General features: G+C 40.9%; 1 protein-coding gene across 1 annotated transcript in view; it reads left to right on the forward strand.

The window, feature by feature from the left end:
- Window positions 1–509: 509 nt before the first annotated feature.
- LOC110991222 (uncharacterized) overlaps window positions 510–13,623 on the forward strand; it is a 47,782-nt gene continuing 34,668 nt past the window's right edge. Inside the window, exon 1 of the mRNA XM_022256493.2 lies at window positions 510–2,954. Coding sequence (XP_022112185.1) covers window positions 2,444–2,954 — 511 coding nt within the window. The 5' untranslated portion in view covers window positions 510–2,443. The remainder of the gene's footprint in view (window positions 2,955–13,623) is intronic.

A 13,623-nucleotide genomic window follows, 5' to 3' on the forward strand; every position in this document is an offset into this window, starting at 1 on the left:
AGTACAATAAACTACACCTGTAAATTCTTCAATTTTTTGCACCCACAGTTAGCCTCATGTTGAAGAAGCATTAATGAAAGCTTTCTTAGGGAACTTACACTTTAACTATCTCCCCCTTTAAAGACTATTATTGTACTTTATAAATAGGCAAAGGGATCTAGCATTAATTCCCGCTTAGCTTGGTCGTATACAATTCTTTGATGCCACCTCGTGATCTGTCTTTCTGCTGATATGAAAAGGTTACATTCTTGAATTTAATGACAAGCCGTTTATAAAAACAAACGTTAACTTGAGCTCGAACACAGACAAAAATGAAATAAATCTTTGAAATTAATACAGTGCTATCATTATCCAGCAGATGGCGGCTGTTCCGCACCGGATTTACTGACAGCCCAATGAACAAATAGGCATCCCTACACCCTGTGAACGCACCACCCACCTCGATGAGACCACTTTAATGATTTTCATATCGTCACTACGTTGCGGCGTAAGACAAGATTATACCTACCCAGGCGTATTGGTCGTGCTATCTACCGGTAAGCAATGACGTAGTTGCCAGATGGCCAGTTAGTATTCGAAGCGGGTGCAGATCACAGTCTGTCTACACTACGCGAAGTCTCCTTGACGCATGTTGTACATATGCTCGCCGCCTAACTTGTGCGTGTACGGTGTGAGGCATCGGCTTACTTGTAACATTTTTCAGTAGTAAAGATCTGCGGAAACTTCTGATTAAACCTTTTGACGCAACTGAGTTGCTTCAGGCGAAATAACGCAACTGCTATTATTGTTTTACTTGGAAAGATGAATCTCTTTAAAGTGTGCCACATCAGAAGTTCCTCCTCAGCAATTTTCGTACGCTCCGCTTTGCAAGTATGTATGGAAGATATTGTGTAAATGGGCAACTCTTCGTCACAATTTGAGAGATACTGCGTGAAAACGAAACACTCTGTACCAGTTAGCCACAAGAAGCCGACGGTTTCCCTCTTCAGGTGCCCACATGGTGCAACCGTGGAAGAGTTTTGCTGTCCACGAATAAGTAGCGCGCCAACAGTTCTTTCGGAACTATGGACAATTAAGTTATGTGAGAGTGATGATAGGCGGGCTCCAGGGCTTTAATGTGATTTTGCTGGGCAAAGGCTGAAGCTATATTAATTGTTCAAGGGATCTAATTAACTGAAATGTAGGAGCCACCTCGACTGGATATCCGTCAAAGCTGTTCGGTTCCAGACGTAAAGTAAGTTTCAGATCCATTTTTTTCTCATGAACTCCGAACACTGTGCCCGCATGAGCTGAAGACACCTATACCCGAGCGGGCAGGACTCTGTCATTTATAGACCTGTCTTCACTGCGTTTGGATTTTTGTATATACTCGTGAAACAGTTACATATCTGCAGCTGGAAAAAAATTCTTTGAGAAAACAAAAAGAAAATAAAGATTCGAACAACCAGCAGCAACCAATCTGCTCGGTGGTCAGAATCAGTGAAATGTCAACTAATCAACTATGACCCAAGTCGCCGAGTTCGTCCCCCTTCTGTTTATCTGTTGCCCATGCTGAGAGTAACATCAGTCAGCGGGTAAATACACCCAGCGCCCTCCCCCGACATTAAGGTTTATTTTGGATCAATTAAGGCACAGACCACGTTGGAGGACTGGTATGCTTTTGCGGGCTTAGTTCACGCCAGTTCGACATTCTATGAACACCGGGCTCAAGCGCCTCACACGCTGATATCGTTATGCATTATTTTGTGCCCGCTGCGCCGTGGACGTTGCCACCTATTCTTGGATCGATACTATAAAGTATCCCCCCCATGCTATCCTTGCAACGACAGGCAACCTAGACCTCTGAACAAGCACCACCAGGCAGCAGGGAGTAACGTAAGAGGCAAGTGAGTGGGCGCGGGCAATACCCTGGTTCGGAGTGTCTCTACACCCACCTTCCCGTTAAAGCCAATCATCTGTGCCGACACGCGACGTAGCCCGCGTTGATGTTAGCGTGCAATTGCAGTGCCTTGAAAAAGAAGACAAGACCACTCAGGCGTGACAACGCAGTTACTGATCGTCTCTACCCGGCCTCAATTCTACGCTTAGTGTAACCATGCCTTGTGTGAACTCCAGTCCAAGTACACCACGTATTCTGAATTTGCCATGGCGTGGGTTGAAACAAATTCGCCCTGACGTGTGAAGGACGTTTTGCCAATTAAAAATACTTGTACATAATGTTTTATTGCTGATGGAGCTAAAAAAAGTCGAGATTTCGCATTCATAATGGGAAAAGGTTGACGTCATCAGACGATATATTACAACATTTACTACTTACAAAATTATTTACAAAATGACGCCAGCAAACAATTTTCATATTCCCTCGCCCTAAGAATACCCATGATGAGTCATGGTTCTAGGGAATTTCCTCCAAGTTAATAGTCCCTAGCGGTGAACTCGAACAATGGATGGTATTCCGATGGACAACCTATCCTCCAACCCGGCGGGGGTTGTGACACAGTCACCAGCACCGGCCCCTACTATCCTTGAGCTGGACGAAGCACCGCTCGTGGACGTCCCCTCGACCCCCAAGCGGACAGGTTTGAAGGTGCAGTGCGTCTACTATATGCGCGTCTTCCTACAGTTCATGTGTTCCTATGTGGGCCTGACGGCCATTCTCGCTGGCTATCTCGTCTTTGGTGCCTTCGTCTTTCAGGCTATCGAGGCACCCGTGGAGACCCGAATGCGGAAAGAAATGCACGCCGACAAGAAGTTCTTTTTCATGAAGATGTACGATGCCGTGTCTGGGATGAAGAGAGAGAACTGGACACAGCAGGCACTTCAAGAGCTTAACCTACTCCAGAAAGACTTCATCCATTTCTATAATTACGACTTGGAGGTAGACGGAGAGCACGTACAGAAGTGGTCGTTCGTAGGTTCTATGTTGTTCTCCCTGACTGTTATCAGTACTATCGGTAAGTCCTTGCCATTACATTAAGACCGTAGTAGTCTGTCTTTTAACTATGGAGGCAAGTATAATGTTCATCCATATTACACTTTACTGAAGGTAGTTTCAAAGACAAGACTGCAAATTACCCTTAAGCACCTAATCACTTGTCCCATAAGCTTTGCTCAAATAGAAACAAAGATCGGCTCATAAGTTGACCCGATAAGTTGTTAATCTCTCTTTCGGGAGTTTCCTTTATATTAACATGCGTTATCATGTTTGCAACAGTCGGAAATAGCAAAATCTGACGGGCCTGACACACATCCCGGAAATTTTGGGAGTACTTTTCGGTACTCCGGTGATCTGTTTAGGCGTTCTGCCACAGCGCTATTTAATGCAACGTTTGGAAGTCTTTTGTGTCATAATGTCTCAGACATGAAAAAATATTTTTGTGTGTGCAGTGAATGTACCTTGATAACAATTTTAGCAGTTTGTCATCACTGAACGGTAGAGCAGATCACCTATTATTTGCTCATGTTGTTTTCGTTTTAAGAGACTTAATACAACGTGATGGCGCTCTGTGCCTTCCGAGAAAGTACAATTTGATACCAGGATGATATTCAGAAGTTGCTAGGTCACGTTCTGAGTTGTGCCCAACTACAAAGTCAGGCCACTCGTCAAAATTATTCAACCAATAGGGGCTTTGCCAGGTAGCCATGTTGCAAGGCAGTTCTTTTGTTTCACAGGGACCCCCGGTGCCTACCCTGTGAAATATAACAGCTGGCCTGCAAGATGGCAACCATGCAAGCCCTCCGTAGAGTATTTACAGTCTGCCAAAATGCAAGGGCCTTCACTTTTAAGAAAGCACAGGAAATCCGTTTTGACGGATGCACGGAAATGTCTAAAAACATGGTCACACACTAATAGAATTAGAGTCTTTCATCTTCTTTTCTTCATGGAAGATGGAATAACTTCAGAGTTTGGTGCCATAACTGCATTTAAACCAAGTGCAGCTGTTATCTGACTGATGATTTGGTGGGTTATTTACCCGATAGCTTCGAGTGGCTCACTCTACCTTCTAACTCTCACAAACAAACGGAATTGTAAAGGAAGGAGGGTCTGCACAAGTTTATGCTTGACATATACTCATGTTACCATTCCTGTTTGATATTACTGTCTGGGAGATATGCAATGTTTATGGGCTAATTTCAAATGTTTGGATAATGAGTCAAACAGTGATGGCTAATTCGTTTCTTTCAGAGATGTGTCAGCTTGATCGCAAACGATGTTCCCCAGTCATTATCTGCCAATAGTGAATGTTTATTTACGGCATCCGGCTGGTAATGTGATTTCCAAACCTCACTCAGCTTCCACCAAGCACATTCCTCTTCAAAATGTCACGACTGTCGATGCCTGGGAAAGGGAGTGCAATCATGTACAGTGCGATGATGCGCAAATTTCATGCCCCCTGTAATAAGCCATCATCTCATCAGTGGTGGTTCTATATGAATCGTGGGTGAAGACCTCAGAGAAATGCAGGGCGAAATCAATGCATGTGGTGCCAACCATTAAATGACGTTAGGACTGAATTGCACGCTTAAGCACAAAAGGCAACCCGTTGCAAACGGAGAATACATTAAGTTGACACATTTCAAGAAGGTGGGAAAGGCCAAGGCGTTTCGAAAGATTTGAAAAGAAGAAACGTCAACCAGAGGTTCGTGTTCCACGGCGCGTATCCAGCATTTCTTATAAGGATAATTTGATGGGTTCGAGCAAGCCGAAGGAATGTCATGCAGGGATGGGTATGGGTCAAGCTCCCTGGCAAAGTTTGAAGGGAGGATGCTTTCTCTGCATTATAATGCATCATGTTTTGATAGCAAAATATTAAGACCTCAGCTAGCAGCTGTTTTTTCCACTTTGGCCGAATGAAAAATTCCATTTTTTCACAAAACTACTCTGCAGGTAAAGAAGGTGGTTGCTGACACCTCCAACTCCTTTAGCTCTGATACCACCGACTAAGATTACAAATCGCTTCCTTTCGCACAAAGTTGCTCAGTCATCGGTACTCTTAATTAATTTTTTTTTAAAAAGCACAATGTAATAAACCCGATGATCACATTCCGATTTTTTTTTTTAGTGCGGGTACCGAATTATGCATCTTTAATATCCAAGTCAATTCCATCCTTTGGTCATAGAACAGGATGTCCCATCCTTCCAAAATAGATTTAAATTGGTACTGTGGAATAGATAATTCCCAGCTTTGTTTACAGTATGTGGGAATATTCAAACACGACGCGATGACAAATGCACTCAAGTTTGGCAGTGGCATTTAACACCAAATCATCAATCTCCCCGCATGATCAAAAGGCGGATTTTGGCGCATGAGCAGTTCAGAACATGCCTCATAGGGCCTAGAGAATACATTAGGTGTGTGTGAATCTTTGTCGCATATGTATTTATTGTCCCTCGGGGTTTGAATGTGGGGACCGGTAGCGGGCAGTGAATGTAAGGGAAAACTATGTAAGAGTATACGAACTACCTGTAGCAACGTGCAAGTCGTGAGAACTACGTCATTAGACAATAACTGGGTATTTTCTCTGCACAAACAAACTTACGTGAAGTAAACTTTGTTTTTGCATGTGACAAACGGACAAAAGAATTATTGGTAGCATTTCTTTAGTTGCCTCATGGCATGATTCAGAACAAGTTCGAGAAAACTAAAACATTTGAGAGTGCATTGCTCTGAGTAGGACGTTGTGTCTCGTCAATTTGATGAACGTCATTCCCAGCTAGTGCAGACGTTGATTAAATAAAGCAAATTTGTGCTGCTGATGAATCAAATAGTCACCATAACAATAATGTAGAAATGTGTTTTTAGAATGGTTGATTACAAACTTTAAGTGAGAAATTGCTACCGGTCCCCTTTTTCGGGAGTAAGCTTATGATATGAATGCTAATTTGGAGCTCACCAAAATGTATGTCTTGAGAAGAGCAACTGAGCTTTCGATTTCAAAATGATTGAAAGTAAGACTAAACCATGTCAGAAAAGGAATACTCGTCAGATGCATGTCAGATGGTCATGGTAAATACAGTCTGCGTTGGAAAAAGTCAAGGTCATTTTGGCCAGTACACTTGGAGAGCGCAGTAGAACAGCTCTGGGAAATTGTTAGAAATGATTTTTGAATCAGGGCCCAAGTTTTTCAGCAGCACCATAGTTGAGCCGTTTGCAATGTTAAAAAAAAAATGTTTGCTTCAACTTCCTAGAGTGTTGCTGTCGGTAGTCGACAGGTGAATAGGAAGCCAGGTCAGAATTGCTGGGAAATCGCTACTCATGTCTGGCCTTCTCCCCACTTCATTTTATGTAATTACAGCAGTCCAACCCGGCAGATTCGACCGATGATGCTCATGTGTAGCCGTGTCATTTTCGACTGTCCACTTAGGGGGTTTACGTTGAATGACAGTGTGTATCTGGCAAGTTCCCCCCTCGCTAGAAACAGTTGTGTAGTTAAGATTGCATCCAGTGCTGAAAAGTGAGGCTTGAAGGGGGTAGAAGCCTATCATCCTCGCAGTTATACCTCAAACAAAATGTTGCTAGTTATAACAAGCCCATCTGCAGTGTGGGTCTTAAAGTGGGGGAAAACATCAACACATGAAATGTAGCAAATAAATTGCCAACAAATATTGTCCGCCTCAAAACAAGGATTATAAAGAAATGAAAACAATTCCAGATGTCAATTCACCGGAATGCACATCATACTAAAATAATTTCAGACACGTCGAATTTGAACTTGGTAGTACATAAGAATGTTACCGGCAGCGATGTCTGTAGGTTGAGAGTCACATGCATGCGGAAAATTCAATATACATTTAAAACAATAGCGGCACAACGTAGTCTTTGCTGAAGGCCCGGCCGTATGTTCTGGTTTCGTACCCCGTTTATAATCTCGAGATGAAAAAAGAATTTAACTCCTTCATTTTTTTCAAGCTTGAGATTATAACTCTGCAATAATCTCATAGTATCTGTCCGACAGATGACACAGAGCAACCCAGGCGTAACGGAACAAGAGACAAGGGCCGTATGGATTCACCCTTAGGGGACATTGCCGGTAATCATATTAAGATCCAACTCAAGATGAAGATGTTGTTCACGAGATTATCAGTCAGCTACAGAGAAGATTTTTTTTCCAGTGATAGAATTCACGGGACATTCGGTCCGTTGGAAAACATAGATCAAAAACGTTTACAAACAGTTGGTTCTGTCATTCCTGTATGACGTCACTGTTAGTGTGTGGGATCTACACTAAAGCGAGTTTTTAAACGTACAGCTGGATACTAACAAACCAAAAGTTCGAAACAAAAGTATGCATGGTTATTCCAATACATTTTGATACTATGTTGTCCAAATTAAAAAAAAAAATACCTGAACTATACAAGAAATTTCAGGGTAGCTACAGTCTACAGCCCGAAGATGTTGGTTCATTTTTATTTCTATTTATTATTATTACTTTTTGGCGAATTTATATTGGTTGTTTTTGTTTTGTTTTGTTTATCTTTTTTTTTTTTCTCTTTGGAAACTCCCTCATCAACTTCCTTAATTTTCAGCTCCGGTACAACATAGGTCATATTAGCTCAGGTACAAAAGAAGCTCTGATGGAACCAAGTATTGTTTTCCCATCAAAAAAAGAAAAATTGTCTGGTTCTTGTATTTGTTTAGATCGTCCATTTGTTAAAAGGATATACAGCTTGTTTCAATTAAGACAAGTAAAACAGATCGTGTCCATGCAGAAATAAGTATTGCTTGCTCTACTACAACGTAGCGCTGTAATGATCTAGGGATTAATATTGGCAGGTTTGCTCTGGCAAGCCAGTAGCAGTGCCTCAAATAATCTTCAATGAACTGATATTCTGACACGTGGACTTTGTGACTCACTTCTGTAAAGATCTTTAGCTGCCATGGTAGCTGACTTCTCGATACTTTATTGATAACACGGCTTGTAAGCACTGCATACAAATCTATTATCAATAGTGTCCTTAAACGGAGTTCTTGAAATCAAATCTCTCAGCAGCATCTACTCCCGTTCGCTGACATATAGCAACGCGCCTTCAGGCAAGGCGACAGTTCATCTAATCGTTGATATAATATGCCTTTCCCTTGATCATTTTAGTAACCAAGTCTTATCAAACAAAGTTTTAGGTACAGGCAAAATTTTATCTCCGTTCACATATACTAGTTATACCAACTAATCAAGCCAGCTGCTTGAAAAACCCCATTGAATTTGTCACAGGAAAAGCGATACGACACAGAACCCAGTAGAAAGTCAATAAAAAGCAGAGAGGATTATGGCTTTTAATCCCCTTATAATCAACAAACAAGACCACATTCTACATTTAATCGCAGGATTTTTTATTTGCTTTAATTTCCAATGGTTTTATCCATTTCATTTCATTTTAAAAAGATATACCGTAATATTTTCTAAGGCATTAAAGAGCAACCCAAAGGAAAACATGTTTCCTCTGATTTTATCTGTTCAAATAAATATGGAAGGATCCAAATCGACGGCGGTGTCATTTGTAGTCAGAGCTCAACTATAACAAACAAAAAAGGACCTTTTTATATTCATGCCAAGATTCGAATTCTGAACATGCTGAATGTAGATTGCATAGTTCTGAGAAAACAGAGAAACTGAGGGGAACCCTCGCCCTGTGTTCGTAGTGGATAAACCCTTGTGCATGTAAACAATGCATGTAGCCATTGTTTGTAGCCACTGTTTGGCATGCACAACGGTTTATCCACTACGAAAACAGGGCAATGGTTCCTCTCATTTTCTCGGAATAATGCAATCTACATTCAGCATGTTCAGAATTTGCATCTTTGTATGAAAATAAAACAATCTTTTTAACTTGTTTTAGTTGAGCTCTGAAGACAAACGACACTGCGTTCAATTTTGATGCTTCCAGATTTATTTGAACAGATAAAATCAGAGAAAACATTTTTTTTCCTTTGAGTTGCTCTTTAAGTAATGTGTATTAAGTGTTATGTAATTGCTCAGGTGTGTTGGTGTACTGAATGTCCAAAGAAGTTAGTTATCACTTTCAAATGTAGTTCTCGGCATTGGTGTGAATTCCAGGGGATGTTGTGATACACACCCACCCTACCTCGGTTTTGGATAGGGACAAGGGCAATATGATCATTCCTTCAGTACAAATTTTAAAAATGCTTTATCTTATCGCCTCCTTGGAGTCAATAAATAGAGAGAGGATGTAAAAAAGGCAGCTCGATGATACCTTATTGTCAGGTTAAACGAACAGATTACAAGCTGAGCTGATATTAAGATGTTATTTTTTTAATTTGAATGACGTTTCAACAATCCCAGTTGGCCGTTTGAGTTGGTGTAGATTTGAGGCGCCTAATATCTTCAGTTTACACGTCGTGTATTAGGCTAATACCACAGCAGGTTTCATTGGAATATGCGGACCCTACAAAACTTAATTCAATTTTGGGTTGTCTAAATGACACCGATGACAATGTCACATTGTTTCCACCCCCCCCCGCCCACCCAACCCTCATGTGTGCAACTGCGCACGGCCCAGTCACAAATGCATTATGTCGATCTGAGACATGACTCCAAAAGGGTAATGGAATACAAGTAGCTGATTTTTTTCCCTGACAAAAGAATACAATGAATGATATGAGGGGGGGTCAGCTTAAACAATATATAGCTAGACGACTGTATGATGGAATACAAGGGCGATTCCTTGCCTATGACTGAACATAAAGTTAACCGCACATCAGCGTTAAGAAGTTGGTATTCTCAAAACGAAGGGGGTAATGCATCCGTGCTAAAAGATGGATCAGAAATGAAATGTTGAATATTGCACGTAGACCTTCAGCATTACAGAACAATCAAAGAACCGTTGGTAGCACAATGTTCTTCGACGATGCAATGTGGTAAGAAGGTCTGTCGAACAAACTGTGCTGTACGACACAAAAGTCAAGCGAGACGACAAACAAGTGAAGTGTACAGAGATGACAAAACTACAGAGGTGCAAAGTGACACGGGGTCCTGCATTGAATTTATACACGTAATCAATACTGAACCTAACCAAGACCAAGCTGTATTCCCAATGCACCAGATGGTTGGTGTGGGCAAAATACAACCAAGGGCGTAGACGAGTCTGACTCAATTAAAGCCATTACTGGTATAGTTTTCCTGTGATCCGGAAAGGGTCATTTTTAGACGACGTGCATCAGGATGTTAATAGCCCCCTTCATTAACGTTTTTACATCTGTGGGCCTTAAGCTGAGAAGTTGCCGTGGTGACGAAGTAGTCTTTCAAGTTTTCCACTATATAGGCTAGATCTATTTATAGTGCTTTCGTATGGCTACACCCTACGTACGTTAGAATCGTCGCAGCCTTTATCGTGTTTGATAACAATACAGCAAATTTGTTGTATATTGGGGTCAGTGGCTTTGCCGGTGACCCCAGCCCTGCTTTACATTTGAGTCGTTTCATATAATAGTTGGGATATAGAAACCAATACAAGCCACACACTAGCTCTTCTAGAAATGGATCGTGCTGATTGTTTCTGAAAGGTCTGTCATAAGTTCTTCAGCCCACATATGCATGTTGCAACATAGTAATATCAGTGCATGTGAAAGAAAAGACAAGGACTATTGACAAAAAAGGGAAGTCCAACTAAAGGGTGAACGTACAAGGAAACTCCTATCAGCAAAATGGGCAAAATATGCCATCACAATGCAAGGCATCCTACTGTACATGTTGGTACGTTCTATTAAAGGACACGATATTTCGAGCTGTAAATGTATAGCGTCACCGTGGTACATCTTCGGCAGTGGCACAATACAAAATGATGCAAAAACCACTTCGTTGATCGTTGGCGGCAAGGGCCACTTCGGATATGCAGCGGAACTGCTGATGCTAATCGAGTCTGACACAAATCAAATACCCTTATGCACTCTGTAATCCATTATTTTACTGTAAAGCCAACGGTGCGTGTGCCGTGGTGTTAATCCCTTTGCACAGTTTATTGACGGGGAATTCATTTAGGAATCTTGTATTCAACCTACTAAATATACTGGTTACCAGAGCTAGTTTAAATTAAAAGACAAAATGTGTTATATTTGACACATCTTCTTACTAAATAATATTTTTTTTGTGCTGTAACAGAACGCCGTAAAACTACTGTTACACATTGTTCTTCTTTTCTTGATTGTGCTCTGAAGTGACTAATCTAAAGCGAGTTTCATTGACACGTATTATTTATTATAAAAATGGGCTGAAAACGCATCAGGAGTTTTGAAATAAGCAAGAGCAATAGAAAAATAAATTCTGTTAGGCTTATGTTTAATATATCACATTTATATCGTGATTTATATCGTAATGTCAAATATCTTGTATATGTGTGTCTTTTGTAAATTTTATTGTATAATATAGGTAAAGTAGGCCTACTATTAAGCCGTCATTCCATCAACTACGTTGCCGCTTCATGTTGCTGCTAATTTGCGAATTACTCATAATCATTTTACTTGATGTTAGCCCCCCAGCAGTAATTTTTGGCCTAACTACTGTCCCATAAATAAAAATATATCAGTGTAATTACGTGTAATTTTTTTGCTTCAACAAATGATCAGTGACTTCTGGGCACAATAAATATTAACCTGTCTGTGGTAAATTGGGCTGAGAAACATTACGTTCATCCAAAATGTTGTAGCGTATTAAATATACGCCAGATATCATAACAAGTAAGATTGTGAGGGAAAAACCCATTCGTCAAGATGGCTGTGGGCAGATCGGTCCTTACTCAATTTTTAGCACATTCAGTTGAGTGTTTTCGGTGACATACAGTCAGTCCACTCATTCAAAATAAAAGGATGAAGGGGAGTTTCTTGGCAAATTTGCTGAAGCAAAATTCGGCTTCAAGCGAGCAAACAGTGTGGGCTTCGTTTGCCGTCATTAAACCCTCTTCAAAGAAGTCCGGTTATGACTCCCGAGGCAAGCTATTTTAACATCCCCGACACTAGCCCGGCCAAAATGGAATGTTTCTCCCCTTCAGTCCATCACGATAAGTGTGATTTAATTACTTCTGCAAGGGTAACACACGGAAATCAAATACACTGATCGGTGCAATTGCTTAGCCTGTACCCAGGATGGAACAAGGCATGAAGGTTGGGGTGTCTAGCATTGGCCAAGCTTGATACGAAACTGTTCACCGTTCACAGTTTGATTTTACCTGATGTCCTGGGTACCAGGCCAGAGGTTGCCTAACGGTCGCCGATCTAAAGTGACCATTGTTATAATTTAAGATCAGAGAAAACTGAATAATTGTTTTCAATCAGTTTTTAGTAGGATTTTTGTATTAATCAGTTTTGCTGACCACTGAACGTTCTATAAATATGCACGTCTGAGGCCTCTGAAACAGTCCTGCGTATTACGTATTACGGGGCTAAAGTCCGGCAGCTGGTCAGATGCTGTGATTGGGCGTTTATCTACCCTTCTATGCTTCTCTCCACCTAAGAGTAAATTGGCATCTGAGAGGACAGAGTTTTTTTATTGTGTTTAATGTCCCCAAGGAGTTGAGAAAGCTTCAGGGATGTGTTTAGCTAGTACAGTAACAATACAGTGCACAAACAGTAACTTTACACGGTAGTCTTGTTGCCAACCTCATACCAGTTTATTTCACGTAGTGCATGCCGAATGAAGGTTGAAATGGTAAAGGAATGATCTCACACGTGAGGTTTTAAAGTTTTATTGAAGTTTATTCAAGACTGGCGACGTTAGCTGAGTTTAAGCTATTTAGCAATTACTTGCGGAATCAGTAACTAGGCCAACTTAAAGTGACGTTATAAGTGATACAAAACATTACCGAATCACATGTTGTCTAATTCTATTTGACATTGTAAAATAGCTGAGACTGGCTCCTTATTCGGCACTTAATCAATACATGTGTTCCGTGTGGGAATGTGAGACCAGGTATATTACTAGGGTCGTTACATAACCTATACTTAAAGAATATACAGTGTCTTGGTAAGCAAAAAATCTTACACAAAAAATTTTGCAAATTCACTTTGTTTTTAAAGTAATCAACCCACCAAGGAGCTCGAATCTTCAACCGGTTACGGCAAACAAGGAGCACAATCGACTGCAGAGCTCCCTGATAGGGATTGGATGCTACCACCTGCTTACAACTTTGAAAGAAGGTGTACATGTTTAAATATTTAACACTAACACACAGAAAACAGCTGATCTTCCCTGAAAATGTTTGCATTTCAATTAAAGTGATTCTATACGTTTACTGTGTGTTTCAGTTATAGAGAATCAGGTGCTTTTCTGCCTAGATTTTTCAACGGTATTATAGAGTCAACATTCCAGTTTTCGACCGCAGAATGCAAGCAGATGTTAATTAAAATAAGATATTTTTGAGAAACTTTGCTCGTTTGTATATCAGGACATGATTTCGTTACGGATGCGACGACGCGAGTAGAGTTTGCCTACGAGTAAGGTTGAACAGCTTATGCAATCTGCATGTGTCAGAAGCCTGGTTGCTGAGATGCATCATCGCGTGTAGTTAGACACGCCATTCGGTTTCATATTCTATTTCAAAGTGATTTTGTACTCATTCCAAGATGACTATCCTAACTCATGCAGAACTTTGACACAGTCTCGTGTTGCTATGTG

Source organism: Acanthaster planci, linkage group LG03 (assembly GCF_054643075.1).
Source record: "Acanthaster planci isolate LZ-2023a linkage group LG03, COTS_SCS, whole genome shotgun sequence".
NCBI classification, from domain to species: domain Eukaryota; kingdom Metazoa; phylum Echinodermata; class Asteroidea; order Valvatida; family Acanthasteridae; genus Acanthaster; species Acanthaster planci.